This window comes from Conger conger, chromosome 19 (genome assembly GCF_963514075.1).
Source record: "Conger conger chromosome 19, fConCon1.1, whole genome shotgun sequence".
NCBI classification, from domain to species: domain Eukaryota; kingdom Metazoa; phylum Chordata; class Actinopteri; order Anguilliformes; family Congridae; genus Conger; species Conger conger.
The window spans coordinates 12981451-12995906 of NC_083778.1; the positions used below are offsets into that span (position 1 = coordinate 12981451).

Sequence of the window (14456 nt, forward strand, 5' to 3'; positions counted from 1 at the left end):
AGCCTCCTCCACGGTTAGTCCGTTCAAACGGTGACCTCCGAGTACTCTTGTAATGAAAGCCTTTCCTTTTTCTTGTGCACTTCTGTGAATTTCGGCTACGTGCCATTTCCGGTTCCTTCCGCGGGATGAAACCTCACCAAGCACTGGAGGTGTTGCAGAACATCAAAGATGGAGGGCGATGATTATGCAAGCAATCGTCTTGGATGGGATCCTGTAATTATTTCACAGGTAAAGTGCTTTGCTGTAACCCTACCTGGTACAATACGAGGCAGCTTGGCCTGTAATCTCGAGATATTTAAAATGCGCGACCATTAAAACACGCAAGCGCAGTGTGTTCCCCCACCGAACGGTGAATATTCAGGAGAGGAATGCTTTTATCAGTAGTGCATTAAGGGCCAGGAGTTTGCTTACTGAATCACTGTCTGTCAACCCCCCAGTCCTTCATTACTGGAGGTGTGAAGCTGCCCTCTGTAGTCAAATGTTTGAACAGCCTGCAAGTCCTGACACTTCATCGCTCTGTGTTTCCTGGAGCCATACTCAAAACCTTCAGTCAAATTACCCTTTTTTTTTTTGGGTGCAATGGAATGTAGAAATAAATTGGGAGCCGTTCCGGAAAATTATTTTGGGATTTTGGGTCAGGTCTCAAAATGGCTGCCCTCTCCTTTTTAAGTTCTACCCCGTGTGGAACGCTGATGGCAGGACTGATCGTGTGGATTTCCCATCCGAAGAACTAACCGTCAGGCAGCGGTGGGACACCCATGTGTCCTGTAACAAATAGGCTGACAGGACCTTGAAGTATTATGTTTCTATTACCGAACCCAATACCTACTCCCGTCTCCATTTTAACTCACGCAGTGACAAGTTCATAATCAGGGTCTATGATACTGTGGCATATGTATGTGTGTAGTGTGGGGCAACCTGTACATTGAATAGGTCAACCTGCCCCAGGGTTCAGCAACTTGCGGTCCTAGAGGGCCGAGAACGGCTGGTTTTCCACCCTCCCTTTTCCTGTGAGTGAAGTGTGAATACAGTCTGGCCAATCAGTAGCACAGATTACCTGGGGGGGAAAGAAAACCAGGCCTGGATTTAGATTTGAGGGCCAGAGTTCATGATCCCTCTCCTCCACCGTGTACATGCCTATATGGTCGAGCAGAGTTATTTCAGGTAACTTTTTGATCAATTGTACAGTTTTCTGTTTCAGCAGGAATCAGGCAATGTTTCTATTTGTGTGTGTGTGTGTGTGTGTGTGTGTGTGTGTGTGTGTGTGTGTGTGTGTGTGTGTGTGTGTGTGTGGTCGAAAAACATGAAAACAGGATTTCCCATTACAATTAATCATTTTGGTCAATTCATCATTGGTCAGATTCATAGGATGGCCCAGGGGACATGCCATAACTCACATCCCTTGTCACAATGAATGTGTACATTTATGAGAACCTTAGTCAGGCTGGTCTCTCGGTGCAAATGAACTCCGACACATCTAGAAAAAGTCGCAGATCTGAGAACTGAGGCAGTAGCTATGGAAACTACAACTCTCTCTCTTTCTCTCTCTCTCATACTGCGAGCAGTTTCGCTTTGTTGTCGCGAGTTCATCCCATATGAGAGTGCCACACGTACACGCATACACACACCTGCTGAGGTAATTACAAGGCCGTAAAAATCTGCGTGACACTGGAACATGATCTGTGATACTGGAAATAGGTTGGATTAAACGAAAGGGCTTTATAGAATGCGTGAGCCTGAATTAAAAAAGAAAAGGTCGGTTTGAGTGAACTCCATATTTTCCCTTACAAAAAGCCATCTGTGCTTTGCAAAGATAACTATGAGATTTTCGCATTTTCCCCTTCGGACAGTTTTCTATTATTGCTGGAATTACAAACATAGACGTTGAAAACTGAACTGTGTCCCACTGGCATTAAAACTCGGGGCAGACATGTTTATCTGGCGCCTGGAGTCACGTCTTTCTCTCCATTTAACGGGAAAGAATGCGGTACTCTGGGACAGGAGTTGAGTTTGCCTGTCGAAGCATCGGCCACTGAGACATTTTCTATTCTCACTTGTTGAGTAAATGATATTGCAATTTTGTGACATTGTATCGCCTACGCAAAAAAAGGGTAAGGGTAAGTAATTGGATAGCTTCTTTGGGTGCGTGGGAATGCGACACTCAAATAATGCGCGTTCGGTGTTTTATGTGGGATGCTTAAATTCCTCCCTAAAACATACTGCTGAATATATGAATATCGGGGCGGAAACATCTTTCTGCTAAAAAGTTACGTCACTTAACGCAGTCTTCTCACACTGTCTACCTGTTCGTGCCTTTCCACGAGCCCGTTCTGGGCGTTGCCATTTTAAAATCCCTCCAAGGAAACTCCAGGCAGCAGTCTATATTACCTCGATTACAAACGTGTGCGACGCGCTCGAGTGGAGGCGACAAGCAGCGAGAAAGAACCAAATCCATTGTGCGCTTTCGGTCCCCGCCGGTGTCGTTGCGCGTGAACTGCGGTTCTTTTTTCAGTTTGTTCTGATCCGGGTTCAAATTTCAATTTGAACATTTTATCGGCGAAAGAGCACCGTCAGTGAAGAAAGCGATGAGTTGCATCTGGTCCATGGACAGCTGAGTTGGAGACAAGCGTGGGGGATCCCTGCGTGCAGAGTATGATTTACCTCGCCGTTGGCTTTTTAATTCATCTCCCAAAGCTCACTACTGAAAAGGACACCCAGAATTGCTGAGGAAAAAGATTGAAGAATAAAATGATGCTCTCATTTTTTCCCCTCAAAAAATTAAGACGAAATTTCAAGTATCTTCTTTTTGGAGTGGTATTAATAATTGGAGTTTTTGCTGCCTATCTGGAATTGGTTGCTCCGGCAAATACGTGGAACGACGGTTTCCGTAAGTTTTAACTTTTATTGTATTTGGTTGGGTTTGCATGCAACAGGCTTTTATATAATATTAATATGTCTTAAACCTAAATGCGTTAGTAAACTGTTTTCCGTTTCGTATGGTAATTGGATTGCTAATTGTCCAATCCCGTATGAACTAACTTCACCGCACTGTATATACTTGCCTTTGCGACTGTCAGGTTTCAGGAGTTAACAAAGTTAAATTAACAGGTGAATAACTTTGTGGATGGCACAAAAATCCATCCATAGAAGGCAGTAATCAAAAGGCTGGGTGCTGGTAGGACATTGGAACGATCGGACATTGGCAACTTTACGATTAATTTTATGGAACGAAGTCAGAATCGGGAAAGCTTCCAAAGATTTATGTTAAAGTATACCTCATGAAACGAATTAGTGTCCTTTTGTGTGTGACAGTTTCTCACTTTTAAAACTTTTAAATGTTTAAAAAAAATTTTAATGGCGCATTCAGACGCAGTCAGAGCTGCTTTCTTTACCCTGCATACTGCATACTGTAACATGTGTACTTCGAGTCCGGGTGTCAATAAAGTGGATTTTCCCTCCGTGTTTCTCCGCGAGTGCAAGTCCCAATGAGCGGCAGCAGCAACAGTATTTCAACTTAGCGTCGAGAGGCCCTCCGGGGGTATGAGGCTCTCGGTATTAAATCTTTGTGACCTCTGACCTTCTGCACTGCTGGCTTTTTGGGGCTCTGGGGGGGGGGGGGGGGCCTGCTGCGTGCCTCAGCCCTGCGTGCCACATGTCGCCCCCACCCCCAGGACCTGCCCTGAACGGGAGGTCAGCGTGACATACGCCCTGAGCGAGGACCGATCTGCTACCTCTTCGACCAAATGGTGGCGGTCAGCGCTGGGAGTTTCGGTTGGAGCGGGTTCCCCCGGCGTGACGAAGGAGGAACTTGTGGAGGGGGTTCCATTGTGAGTCAGGGCGTTCTATTGTCTCTGTGACCTGTGGTGGGGGGGGGGGGGGGGGTTGCTGAGGTCAGCCAACAGCCGGCACTTTGGGACTCCTGGGTGAGAAACGAAAATCGTTTGTGGACAACAGAAAAATGTTAACTTCAGTCGAATGCAAGTTAGAGAACGAGTAAAAACCCAATTGTAAAGTACATTCAGAAAATGGATGGACAGGCTTGTTGAAGCTCTTGAATACATATAAGTGCTACACATATATATTCCATTTACCAGAGTATGCTAATTCACTGTTTGTTTTGTGATTCAATTAGCTCTTATTGTATTGCATGTCATGAAACGCCCATTTGATCTTTCATTGCATCACTGCTCGGCAATGGCCAGGTCTGCATTGTTTCACCTCAACACGTGCAGAGGTGAAAATGTTCTGAGCCTGACAACAGGGAGTCGCCGTGTGTTTACAGGAAACGTCCGTCTGTGCTGGCTTTATTTCCTTTCCACGGTTAACTTTCACCTTCAGCTCCTGTTCCCAAGGAACCAAAGGCTCATTGTCAGCTTCTCCGTGCTTGCCCGCGTCCATCTGAAAGCCTATCCATCCACAGGACACCTTATACGGCTGTGAAGACTTATTCGCCAGCTTATTTATATTCTCCACCAAAGCTGTGGTGTTTTAGGCGTGCTCTGTGACAACAGAGGCTTTTTCAGGAACCTCTTCCCGGGTCACCATCACAGTGGAGTCCCAGAGCTCAGAGCCTTAGAAATGGTTTTGGAGTGGCCCGGTCAAAGTCACCACTTGAACCCAGTAGAAAGTGGTGGGACCTGAAATACGCCATTCATACTTTTAATTAATGCATAGAAGAGTGGATTAAAATTCCTCCACTGCGATGGAAACTTTTTTTATTTTCTTTTTTTATTATAGGATGTGTCGTTTGGTCGTAATTATTGCAGCTCAAAGTGATATAACCAGTTATTCAGGAGACAATTACTTTTTCACAGGGGTGGTATGGGTATTTTGTCTGAAGATCTGAAACCATTCAGTGTGACAAATATGCAATAATAGGTGAAATCAGGAAGGGAAGGGGCCGTGGTGGCGCAACAGGCTAAGATGCAGCAGACTTGTGGTTGCAGTTTGTTGCAGTTGCTGGCTCACGTGGAGCAGCATAATTGGCTCGCTGCTCCAGGGGGAGGGACTTGGCAGGGTTAGTAGATCGCCGCACAAAAAGCACCTCGGGCGCCTCGGAATCACGGTTACCAGCATGTGGCGAGACGGCTTGAAGAAGGCTCTCGTAGGGCCGCCGAGGGACGGGGTGTGGGCAGGGTATCTAATACTAGCTCTAATTGAATTAGACGGGGTACAATTGGCTACCAAATTGGGAGAAAAAAAGGGCAAAAATTATTTTTAAAAAAGGGGGAAGGGGAAGATGCTTTTGCTCATACTGTAATGCATCTCGATAGGGGCAATCAGATATAATTTAACCAGTGTGAAACCAATCTATTTTATTACACCGATTAAACACGCAGAAGTGATAAAGGCTAACAGGCATGAATGCTAACACTTTTGGAATTGGGACTTCTGTACAACATTGATTAATGTGTCAGTCCACAATAAAAAAAACTAAACATATTTCATATCTACTTACATTTGCATTTTTGTCACAAAATTAATTCAGTGTGTTTGCATTCTTAAATCACTCGTCTATGTGCTGTCTTGGGTGCGATATTCCTGCCACGTCTTTCAAATTTGATGAGGCCTTTGCCAAATACGAAAGAGCAAACGTCTAAAATCCCAGGTGTCTTTAAAACGAGGTTCGTTCCGTGACTCAATATTACCGTGACGGATGACATTGCTGACATTGACTGTCTCTCGGCAGTCTTCCTTCGCTGGATTATCTTCTCCGAAAAAAAAAGAACTCGATGTGCTCCTAGTTTCAAGTAGGACTCTGGTGTTTGGCGGGGTCTTCTGTGACCACCTGTAAACACAGACGTCACTACATCCACCAACACGGAAAATGTATGGAAAGGCACTTTCAGGACATTTGGCCTTGCTTTTCCAGACAAACATCCTTTTGCTTCCAGCACCCCGTCGTTTTCAGTTGTGTGTGTGTGTGTGTGTGTGTGTGTGTGTGTGTGTGTGGGCGAGGGTGGGGCTTTAGGACTGACAGATGAGTGTGAATCTTCACATGTCCCAGTGAACCCCAACTGAGGAAAGGGGGGGGGGGGGGGGGGGGGTGATTGAGAGGCAAGAGTTTAAGGTTAACATTACAGGCCTGAAGTCCAGCCTTCCCAGGTCAAAGGTCAGGAAAGCTTTATTAATTGGCTCCTGGTCACAACTTTACACTGTTACAAGGAGCACGACATTACAGCCGGAGGTTTACTGTGGAAGTCAACTGATTCCATCCTGCGAACAAGCCATTCAAAACCAACGTAAAGCGGAGCTTTGCAATGGAGTCTTGCGAAGCCATAATGTATTTGTTTTAACGATTGACCAAATTCTGGCACTACAAAAAAAACTAACAAAAACAGTAATTATTTCAGAAACCATTCACAGCTACTGCAAAGGGCCCCAGGGAGCCCGGCAGCTGAAAGATCAGTGGGGTCTTCGTCGCCCCCCCCCCCCCCCAGAAAGACAAACACCTGACCCCTGTCGAATGTTTGCGGAGGGTCTCCTGTGAGGCGCGTTTGTGTGCCGGCAGCGCACCTCCCCAGCTGTCTGCGTGGGCTCTGACGCTCGTCCGCGAGGAGCTCGCCACATCCGAACGTTGACTCAGCCTCTCGCTCTGATGTCGATTCTCGCAGAAAGAGCGACTTTTGAGCGGTGAGCTCCGGGGGTGCAGGTGTGGACCAAACATTACATTACATTACATTACATTATTGGCATTTGGCAGACGCTCTTATCCAGAGCGACGTACAGTTGATTAGACTAAGCAGGAGACAATCCTCCCCTGGAGCAATGCAGGGTTAAGGATCTTATTGTGGCTACACTGGGATTAGAACCACCGACCTTGTGTGTCCCAGTCATTTACCTTAACCACTACGCTACAGGCTGCCCTAGCGCACCATGATAGATCATCACGCCATTTTAAAACGGACCTGCATTTACGTTACGTTACGTTATATTACGTTCAGCTGACGCTTTTATCCAAAGCAACTTATTTCGACTAAGCGGGAGACAATCGTCCCCTGGAGCAACGCGGGGTTAAGGGCCTGGCTTAGGGGCCCCGACAGCTGTGTGGATCTCATCGTGGCTACGCCGGGTGCCCGCTGACCCAACGGGTCCCGGTTATACGCCTTAGCCGCTACGCTGCAGGCTGCCTTCACTGCCCGCATACGGAGCGGACGTCTGAGACGCTGCCGGTTGGGCACGGTCGTGAGCAACGAAAGAGAGAGGCACTGTTAGATTCTCGTGCAGATAAGCCCCAGGGCACTCGATGCAGCGGCCTTTCCATGCAAAGTAGGGCGACAGCAGGGTGGTGTGGAAGCCTGCCGCCGATGGGCAGGGACTCACCCCGGCCGAGCAGGTCACCTGTACACTGTTACACCTGCAGAGCGCAAGGAGGCCAGCAGATGCCTGCAACCGTCACAACCAACCGCCATTTTAAAGGTACAATTGGTCATTTCAGACTTCTAACGTTCAAGAGAGGAATTGCAGCAACAAACACGCTCAAACCACGACATTGTTTATCCCGCCCCCTTCCCTGTGAACGCGCTGACGTTGAAACGCCATTGGCTGTGGCAATTAGAACCAATTTCAACCAATGAGCTTGAATTATTGTGCAGCTGTACAATGTTTTGGGTACAGAGTGCCGGCCCGTCAACTGCATATTTTGAAAGCTGAATTTAAGGACTATAAACACAGGCAGAGGGCGCGTCAACATGTCAGTGAGCCTTTTTCAATGATAGGAATGGATTTCCAATGCTCTTTTAACAATGTTTTAACACAAAAATCTTAGCTATTGTACCTTTAACTGGATATAGTGGGCTCAAAATGTACCCCAATGCCACTGAAGTAATGGAAAAAAAAGCATGTGATCACAGTAAGATTCAAATTGAACTGGTACGCCCTGAAACGTGCTGGAACAGGATCGCACAAAGATGCCTCCTCTCAGCTATTTGAAATAGTCGTCGACAACCTTTAGTCGTCAGGTAAGATCAATTAAGGTGTGATATATGCAAATGTTCCTTAAGATTGAGGGCAGAAAAAAAAGCTTTTTTGTAATGCCAGTAGCAAAGCAGCATAGAGATTCTCTGGTCTTTTGTCCCAACAGGAAATAAAGAGCACGGTTTATTTCATGTTTCCCTGCGGTTTTCTCTGGTGTTTATCTAGGGCCATGTAGAGAATAGCAGCAAGAGGACAGAACAAGACGCAAATATTTGTCCAGTAGTTTCTCCAGAGTGAGACAGCGATGTGCCTTCAGATATGCTGAAGTTTATTCTCATTTGCATACAGGAGCAGTGCGGTGCGGTAAACAAATGAGAGTGCCAGCAGAAGTCTTAAATAACTTTGTTCTGTCGCAATTGCTTTCAGTTACCGGCAGTGGAATGTCAGATCAGCGTTCGAATATTCAGTTTAGAACCTTCTAATGACATGTTTGTGATCTCACACCTTAAAGGGTGAAATGTTATATTCTGGTGCCAGCTAAATAGGTCACATTGGTAAGCCCTCACCCACCCCTTGATTATATATCTCTGTCGCAAAACCGAGTTGTGCATCTGGCTGAATTCATTCCGACAGCAGCCTGCCGCGGACCTGTATTTATAAAACTCTGAGCGTACAGAACCGCGGACAGTGAACAATAATTGGAAACACCAGTGTTGGGGCACTTAACAAGATGTTGGGCCACCGCTGTTTGTGATGAAGCCCGTCGCTCTTGCCCAAGGTGTGAAATTTGTTTGTAGCTGTCCTGCGGTCGTTCACCTGTTTTGCCCTTGCAATTACAATGAATGCAGGGGCTTCGAAACCCCATGACTGTGCACTTCTGTCCAGCGTCGCTCCCTGCTGATGACATCACACCCTCCAGGTCCCGTCCACCTCGAGTTCTCCACCTCAGCAAGTTGACCTGTCTCGGCCTGCCAGATGCTCCCCGACACCCCCCGTCCCAGAGTGACCGAGGTCTCCTCTTACAGAAACGCGAGCCATAATTATAGGTGACCAGGCCTGGCCCTATACATTACCCTACGCATGCCGCAACGTTGTTTACCTTGTTCATGGATGAGCCCACACGTTGGTGGGAGGCTCTGCTTGCTGGCCATTATCTGACCCAGATAATTACACTTCTTGTGGTCCATTGACAAAAGGAAGCACAGCGAGGTTATCTGGAAGTGACTGGCAACAGTCGAGGTTGCGGCTTGCGGGGGGGGGTGTGCAACAGGGGCTGACGGGGCAGTCCAAACAAAACGTTAAACTGAACAACAATCAGTTCTTCCCACAGGTGCCTCCATGTTGTATTTCGCCGTTCATAATAGCCCCTAATCCCCCCAGTCTTATTAAATTATCAAGGTTCCACGCGCCCGTTTAACTCCCTGCCTCTTGGTGCATAGCCTCTCCCTCAGGTTTTCGGCAGTCCCTGACTGCGACGGATACACTGCCCCCCCCCCCCCCCCCCCCCCCCCGATGCAGTTGAGCGAGCGATTTGTTTGCTCACATTGTTAGTCTCGGCTCCTTTACGGTTCGCGCACACGCCCTCTCCCCCTCGGTCCTGCGGCGCTCCTCCGGGGGAATGGGCGGGTGCTGAACGCGCAGCTGAGGAAGAGGCCGCCTCAGTCCGTGTGCCGCGGAGGCTCCGCCGCCATTGTCTCTGTGACAGCGGCACAATGCGGGCGCTCCACCTCAGGGTGATGCGGTTCTGCGTTTCGCCCCGCCGGTCGCTAATACCTGCTGCTTGAGAACAAACCGCTTGGGTGTCCCTGGTCTTACGAGTATGTTGCAAATCGTAATTGCACGTGGCAAATACGTAATTGTTTCAAGGGTTTACCGAGGGTTTACCGAGCTTGCTTTGTGTATTGAAACTTATGAAACTCTCAAATAGTGCAAATCCCACATTCTGGTCCAATCGGTTGGCTCATTTTCACCAGGCATTGTTTGTATTTGAGTCCAAAGCAATTACGTACTGAACCCAGGTCTGGCGTGTGGTTTAGGTGGTCTTTTGAGAGAGTTAGAGTCAGTACTGGTGTTGCGCAATTGGTCTAAGTTGCTGTTCTTCTGAAATACATTTTACAGTTTTACATTTTACATGAATCTAATGAGAACCCAACAGGAGGTTCTGGGAAACTTCTTTGACAGGAGCGCACTGTTTAATTTATTTCATTTATACTGCAAACTGACTGACCATTATTTTAAAATCCTTTGTTTTTCTCTGTTTCGGTATTCATGTTAAAGTTGTAATCCTTCAAGCCTCCCTTTTCTGAATTCTTCTGGAGAAAGTCAGTTCTCCTCAGTGAATGTTTGATGGCCAGGTATGGAGTGAGAACGGCTCACAGAACTCACAGCAGAGTAGTGTCTGATGAGACACAACCTCCAGAGTCTAGGGTCCTGTTCCTGCTTCTTGCTTTCTCATGTGACCAGTGAGCGCTTTTCTGACCCGTGTGTAGACAAACACCATCCTCCTCTGTGATTTGGGGAAGGACGGGGGGGAAGTGGAGGGAGAAAGAGGCCATTCCTTATTTCACTTGTAAATTTCCGCAGCTGCTGAAAAGGCCGTTGTGAAGCAAACAAAAAAAGTTTTCAAACCCGTGGGGGGGGGGGGGGGGGGTCTTGTAGCCACTTCAGCCACAGGTTGACGAACGGGGGGTGGAGGGGGGCTGAGATGGGAAACCAGTTTGGACAGGGGGCAGGCAGGGCGGGACTGGGGGGCTCGAACGGGGGGCCGGTTGCCATGGTGCAGGAGAAGCAGAAAGGGAGAAATGGTCTTCCAGTTCACTGGGGTGTCAGAGTGATCAGGCCTAATGGCCGCCGTGCGCTCCTAATCCCCCCAGCCAGAGCACACACACACTCACACACATTCACATTCACACACACTCACTCACACACACACACTCACACACACACACACTCACACACATTCACATTCACACACACTCACTCACACACACACACTCACACACACACACATACACTCACACACACTCACACACACTCACACACATTCACATTCACACACACACACACACACACACTCACACACATTCACACACACTCACACACACACACACACTCTCACACACATTCACATTCACACACACACACACACTCACACACACTCACATTCACACACACTCACACACACACACAAACACACACACTCACACACACTCTCACACACATATAAACACGCACACAGACACTCACACACACACACTCACACACTCACACAAACACACACTCACACACACTCACACACATACACACACACAGACACATACACACACACACACACATACACACACACACATGCAAATACACACACACATACACACACACTCACACACACTCTCACACACATATACACACGCACACATACACACACACTTTCACACACACACAAACACACACACTCACACACACTCTCACACACATATACACACGCACACAGACACTCACACACACACTCACACACTCACACAAACACACACTCACACACACTCACACATATACACACGCACACACACACTCACACACATACACACACACATACATACACACAGACACATACACACACACACATGCAAATACACACACACACATACACACACACTTTCACATACACACATACACACACACACACACATACACACACACATGCAAATACACACACACACATACACACACACACACATACACACACACTCACCGAGCACCTGATGTATTACAGCCGACCGCTTGCGCACTGGAAGCCATTTTGTTTATTTGTGGCTCAGCCCGTTAGATGAGTCTCAGCAGACTCAGAGAATCAGCGCTGACAGTTCATCACTGCAGAAAAACCACAAACAGAAACCCCCGGTGTCAAAGCAGCTTTCCGTCGCTGCGGGTTTAGCTCGGGGTGTGCAGAGAGATGAGTGAGACTCATATCCATGTCAGTTTTGTTTTTGTCTTTTTAGAGAACTCAAACAACTTTGGGAAGGCCCATGGAAGTTCAGGGTGTAACTTGGGAACCGCTCCGACGCTCAAAGAGACTGCCTGTAGGTTACCCGAGTCATCTCTTGTCGTATCCTCACTTTCTTTTTGGGCTGCGATAAAGTTCATGGAAAGTCTTGAATTATTCACGGCGGCCCTATCACAGTTCAGGGGATTTCATTCAGAAAATAACGGCGGCCCATGTGTCCCAGGTGTTGCGCTGAAAATGACCGAGTGGTGACAAAACGTGAGAAGTGGGGACACGATTCCTTTTGTGATCCCCCTCTTCACGCCGGTCCCTCGGGGGAAGCCGCCGGAACAAAGCCGTGTCAGATCTGGAGGAGAAGTCTCGTGTTTGGGATGTTTTCATCCGTCCTGCTGACTGAAGCTTACCTGTCACTCCCCGCCCCCGCGCGGGAACGGGATAGCTATTCGGTCCCTGGAGGGATCGGGTGACTCTGTCCCTCCAGAGGTATACCTCCCCTGTCATCTCTCCGAAACCCAGGGGTGAGAGCAGGGAGAGACGGAGACGATCAGAGATAATGACCCTACCTCAAACATGCTGTACAAATGCTGTCATGGCCAAGTAAAAGCTGTGTGTGTGTGTGTGTGCGTGCATAAGACTGTGTGCAAGTTTGCCGTTTGTGTGTGTATGTCTGTGTGCATACCTGTGTTTAAATGTGTGTGTGCGCCTTTGTGTACGTGTGTGTGCATGTGACTGTGTGTGTATGTGTGAGTGTGAGTGTGTGTGTCTGTCAGGTGTGTCAATGCATTTAAAAATAGGAAAAAAAGAAGAACAGCAGCTCTAAAAAGTTCCCCGGGACATGTCTGAAAACACGGGCCGAGTGACTGATGTTTTGGGAAGAAGCCCCTGAAATAAAAAAGTCATTTACTCTCATAACTCAGCTCCGCGGGGCCCCCAGAGTGCCGCCCGCCCGCCTGCCCGATTCCATCTCTTCTGACTAAATGAGCGCTTTGTTCCCTCGCGACCGCTCCCCGAACCGACCGTCAGCCGCCTCTCCCTATAACCACGCCAGCTCCCCCTCCCACCCGCCTCTCCCCACTCCAATCCCCGTCCGATCACGGCTAACACGGAGCTGGAGGGATGGGGTGGGGTGGGGTGGAGGCGTGGTGGAGAAAGCTTTGATAGTGGACACACACCACCCTACTCCAGTCGAATCCGATTTTGCCTCAAAGTCTCAAATGCCGAAAGGTTTTTTTAACGCATGGAGAATTTCGCCACGTTCTCGGCCCTCTGTTTTTGTGACCCGCCATTTTGCGTGTATTTATACGCGGACAATGAACCGAGTTTAATAGCAAACAGTCTGGCGCGGGAGCCAGAGGCAGGGCGGTCATTAGCGCCGACATCAAACGGCGTCGATGCTTTGAGCAGCAGTCTGGAGTGGGGATCGTGAGCCCGGGCGCTTAAACAGGAACACTGTGAACTCCGAGCGTGCGCGGCTTTGATGGACGATGCGACGGCTTGACTATCGATTGTGTTTGTTCACACGCTGCAATTAGCCCGTGCCGTCTCGGCTAGGATTCAGCTGGAGAATCATTTTCCACTGATGGAGAGAGAGAGAGAGAGAGAGAGAGAGAGAGAGAGAGAGAGAGAGAGAGAGAGAGATAGAGAGGGAGAGAGAGATAGAGATAGAGAGAGAGAGGGAGAGAGAGGGGGAGAGAGAGAGAGGGAGAGACGGGGAGAGAGAGAGGGAGAGAGAGATAGATAGAGAGAGAGGGGGAGAGAGAGGGAGGGAGAGAGATAGAGAGAGGGGGAGAGAGAGATAGAGATAGAGAGGGGGAGAGAGACAACCCAAACCCAAACATCAACTCTTAAAGAGACATACCACATTTCTTGACCGTTACACTTTATTGCACAGAACATGGAAAATTAATGAGATATGTGCATTCACATTATCCAAATACCCTCTCACGCACACACCCACATGCACACAGAATAGGGGAAAAAACACTGAGAAAATCTACACAAAAAGAGACTAACTTCAGGATAAAGGAATGTTTGGATTTTGCTATTGCCATAACAATATTTACATACCCTGTATTACATTTTTTTTCAATTTAAAGATGTCAGTGCCAGCTTTAGGCACTGCAGTAGGACTGAACGTGACTGTGCATGTATTTTATTATAGCCTCTTTCCATCTTCCACACAGCAGTGATCTGTCCTCAGGTGAATCTGGAGCCAGTGCTCTCCTGGAGTACTCGGGGCTTCCAGCAGCTCAGTTCTCATTGTCGTAAATCACGGTTGTAAAAGTGTTTGGATTAATGGTTGATGACGGGTGATGACAGACGATTGATGCGTTGATGATAGATCGCTGGTGATTGACAGCTGATGCATTATTTAGAAATACATTCCCTGACTTATTGCGGTCTTGACATTCTGAAACATGATGATTTTTGGAAGCTTCTTTTGTCACACAATGTCTTGATCTTTTCTTTCACTAATAAGTCAATTTTTTTTACTCTGAAGCACTTGTTTAGAGCAGGGATCTCAAACCCAGCAGTCTGT

General features: G+C 47.8%; 1 protein-coding gene across 1 annotated transcript in view; it reads left to right on the plus strand.

Annotated features, from left to right (window-relative positions):
- The first annotated feature begins 2639 nt into the window (after positions 1 to 2639).
- b4galnt3b (beta-1,4-N-acetyl-galactosaminyl transferase 3b) overlaps positions 2640 to 14456 on the plus strand; it is a 36845-nt gene continuing 25028 nt past the window's right edge. Inside the window, exon 1 of the mRNA XM_061229541.1 lies at positions 2640 to 2887. Coding sequence (XP_061085525.1) covers positions 2749 to 2887 — 139 coding nt within the window. The 5' untranslated portion in view covers positions 2640 to 2748. The remainder of the gene's footprint in view (positions 2888 to 14456) is intronic.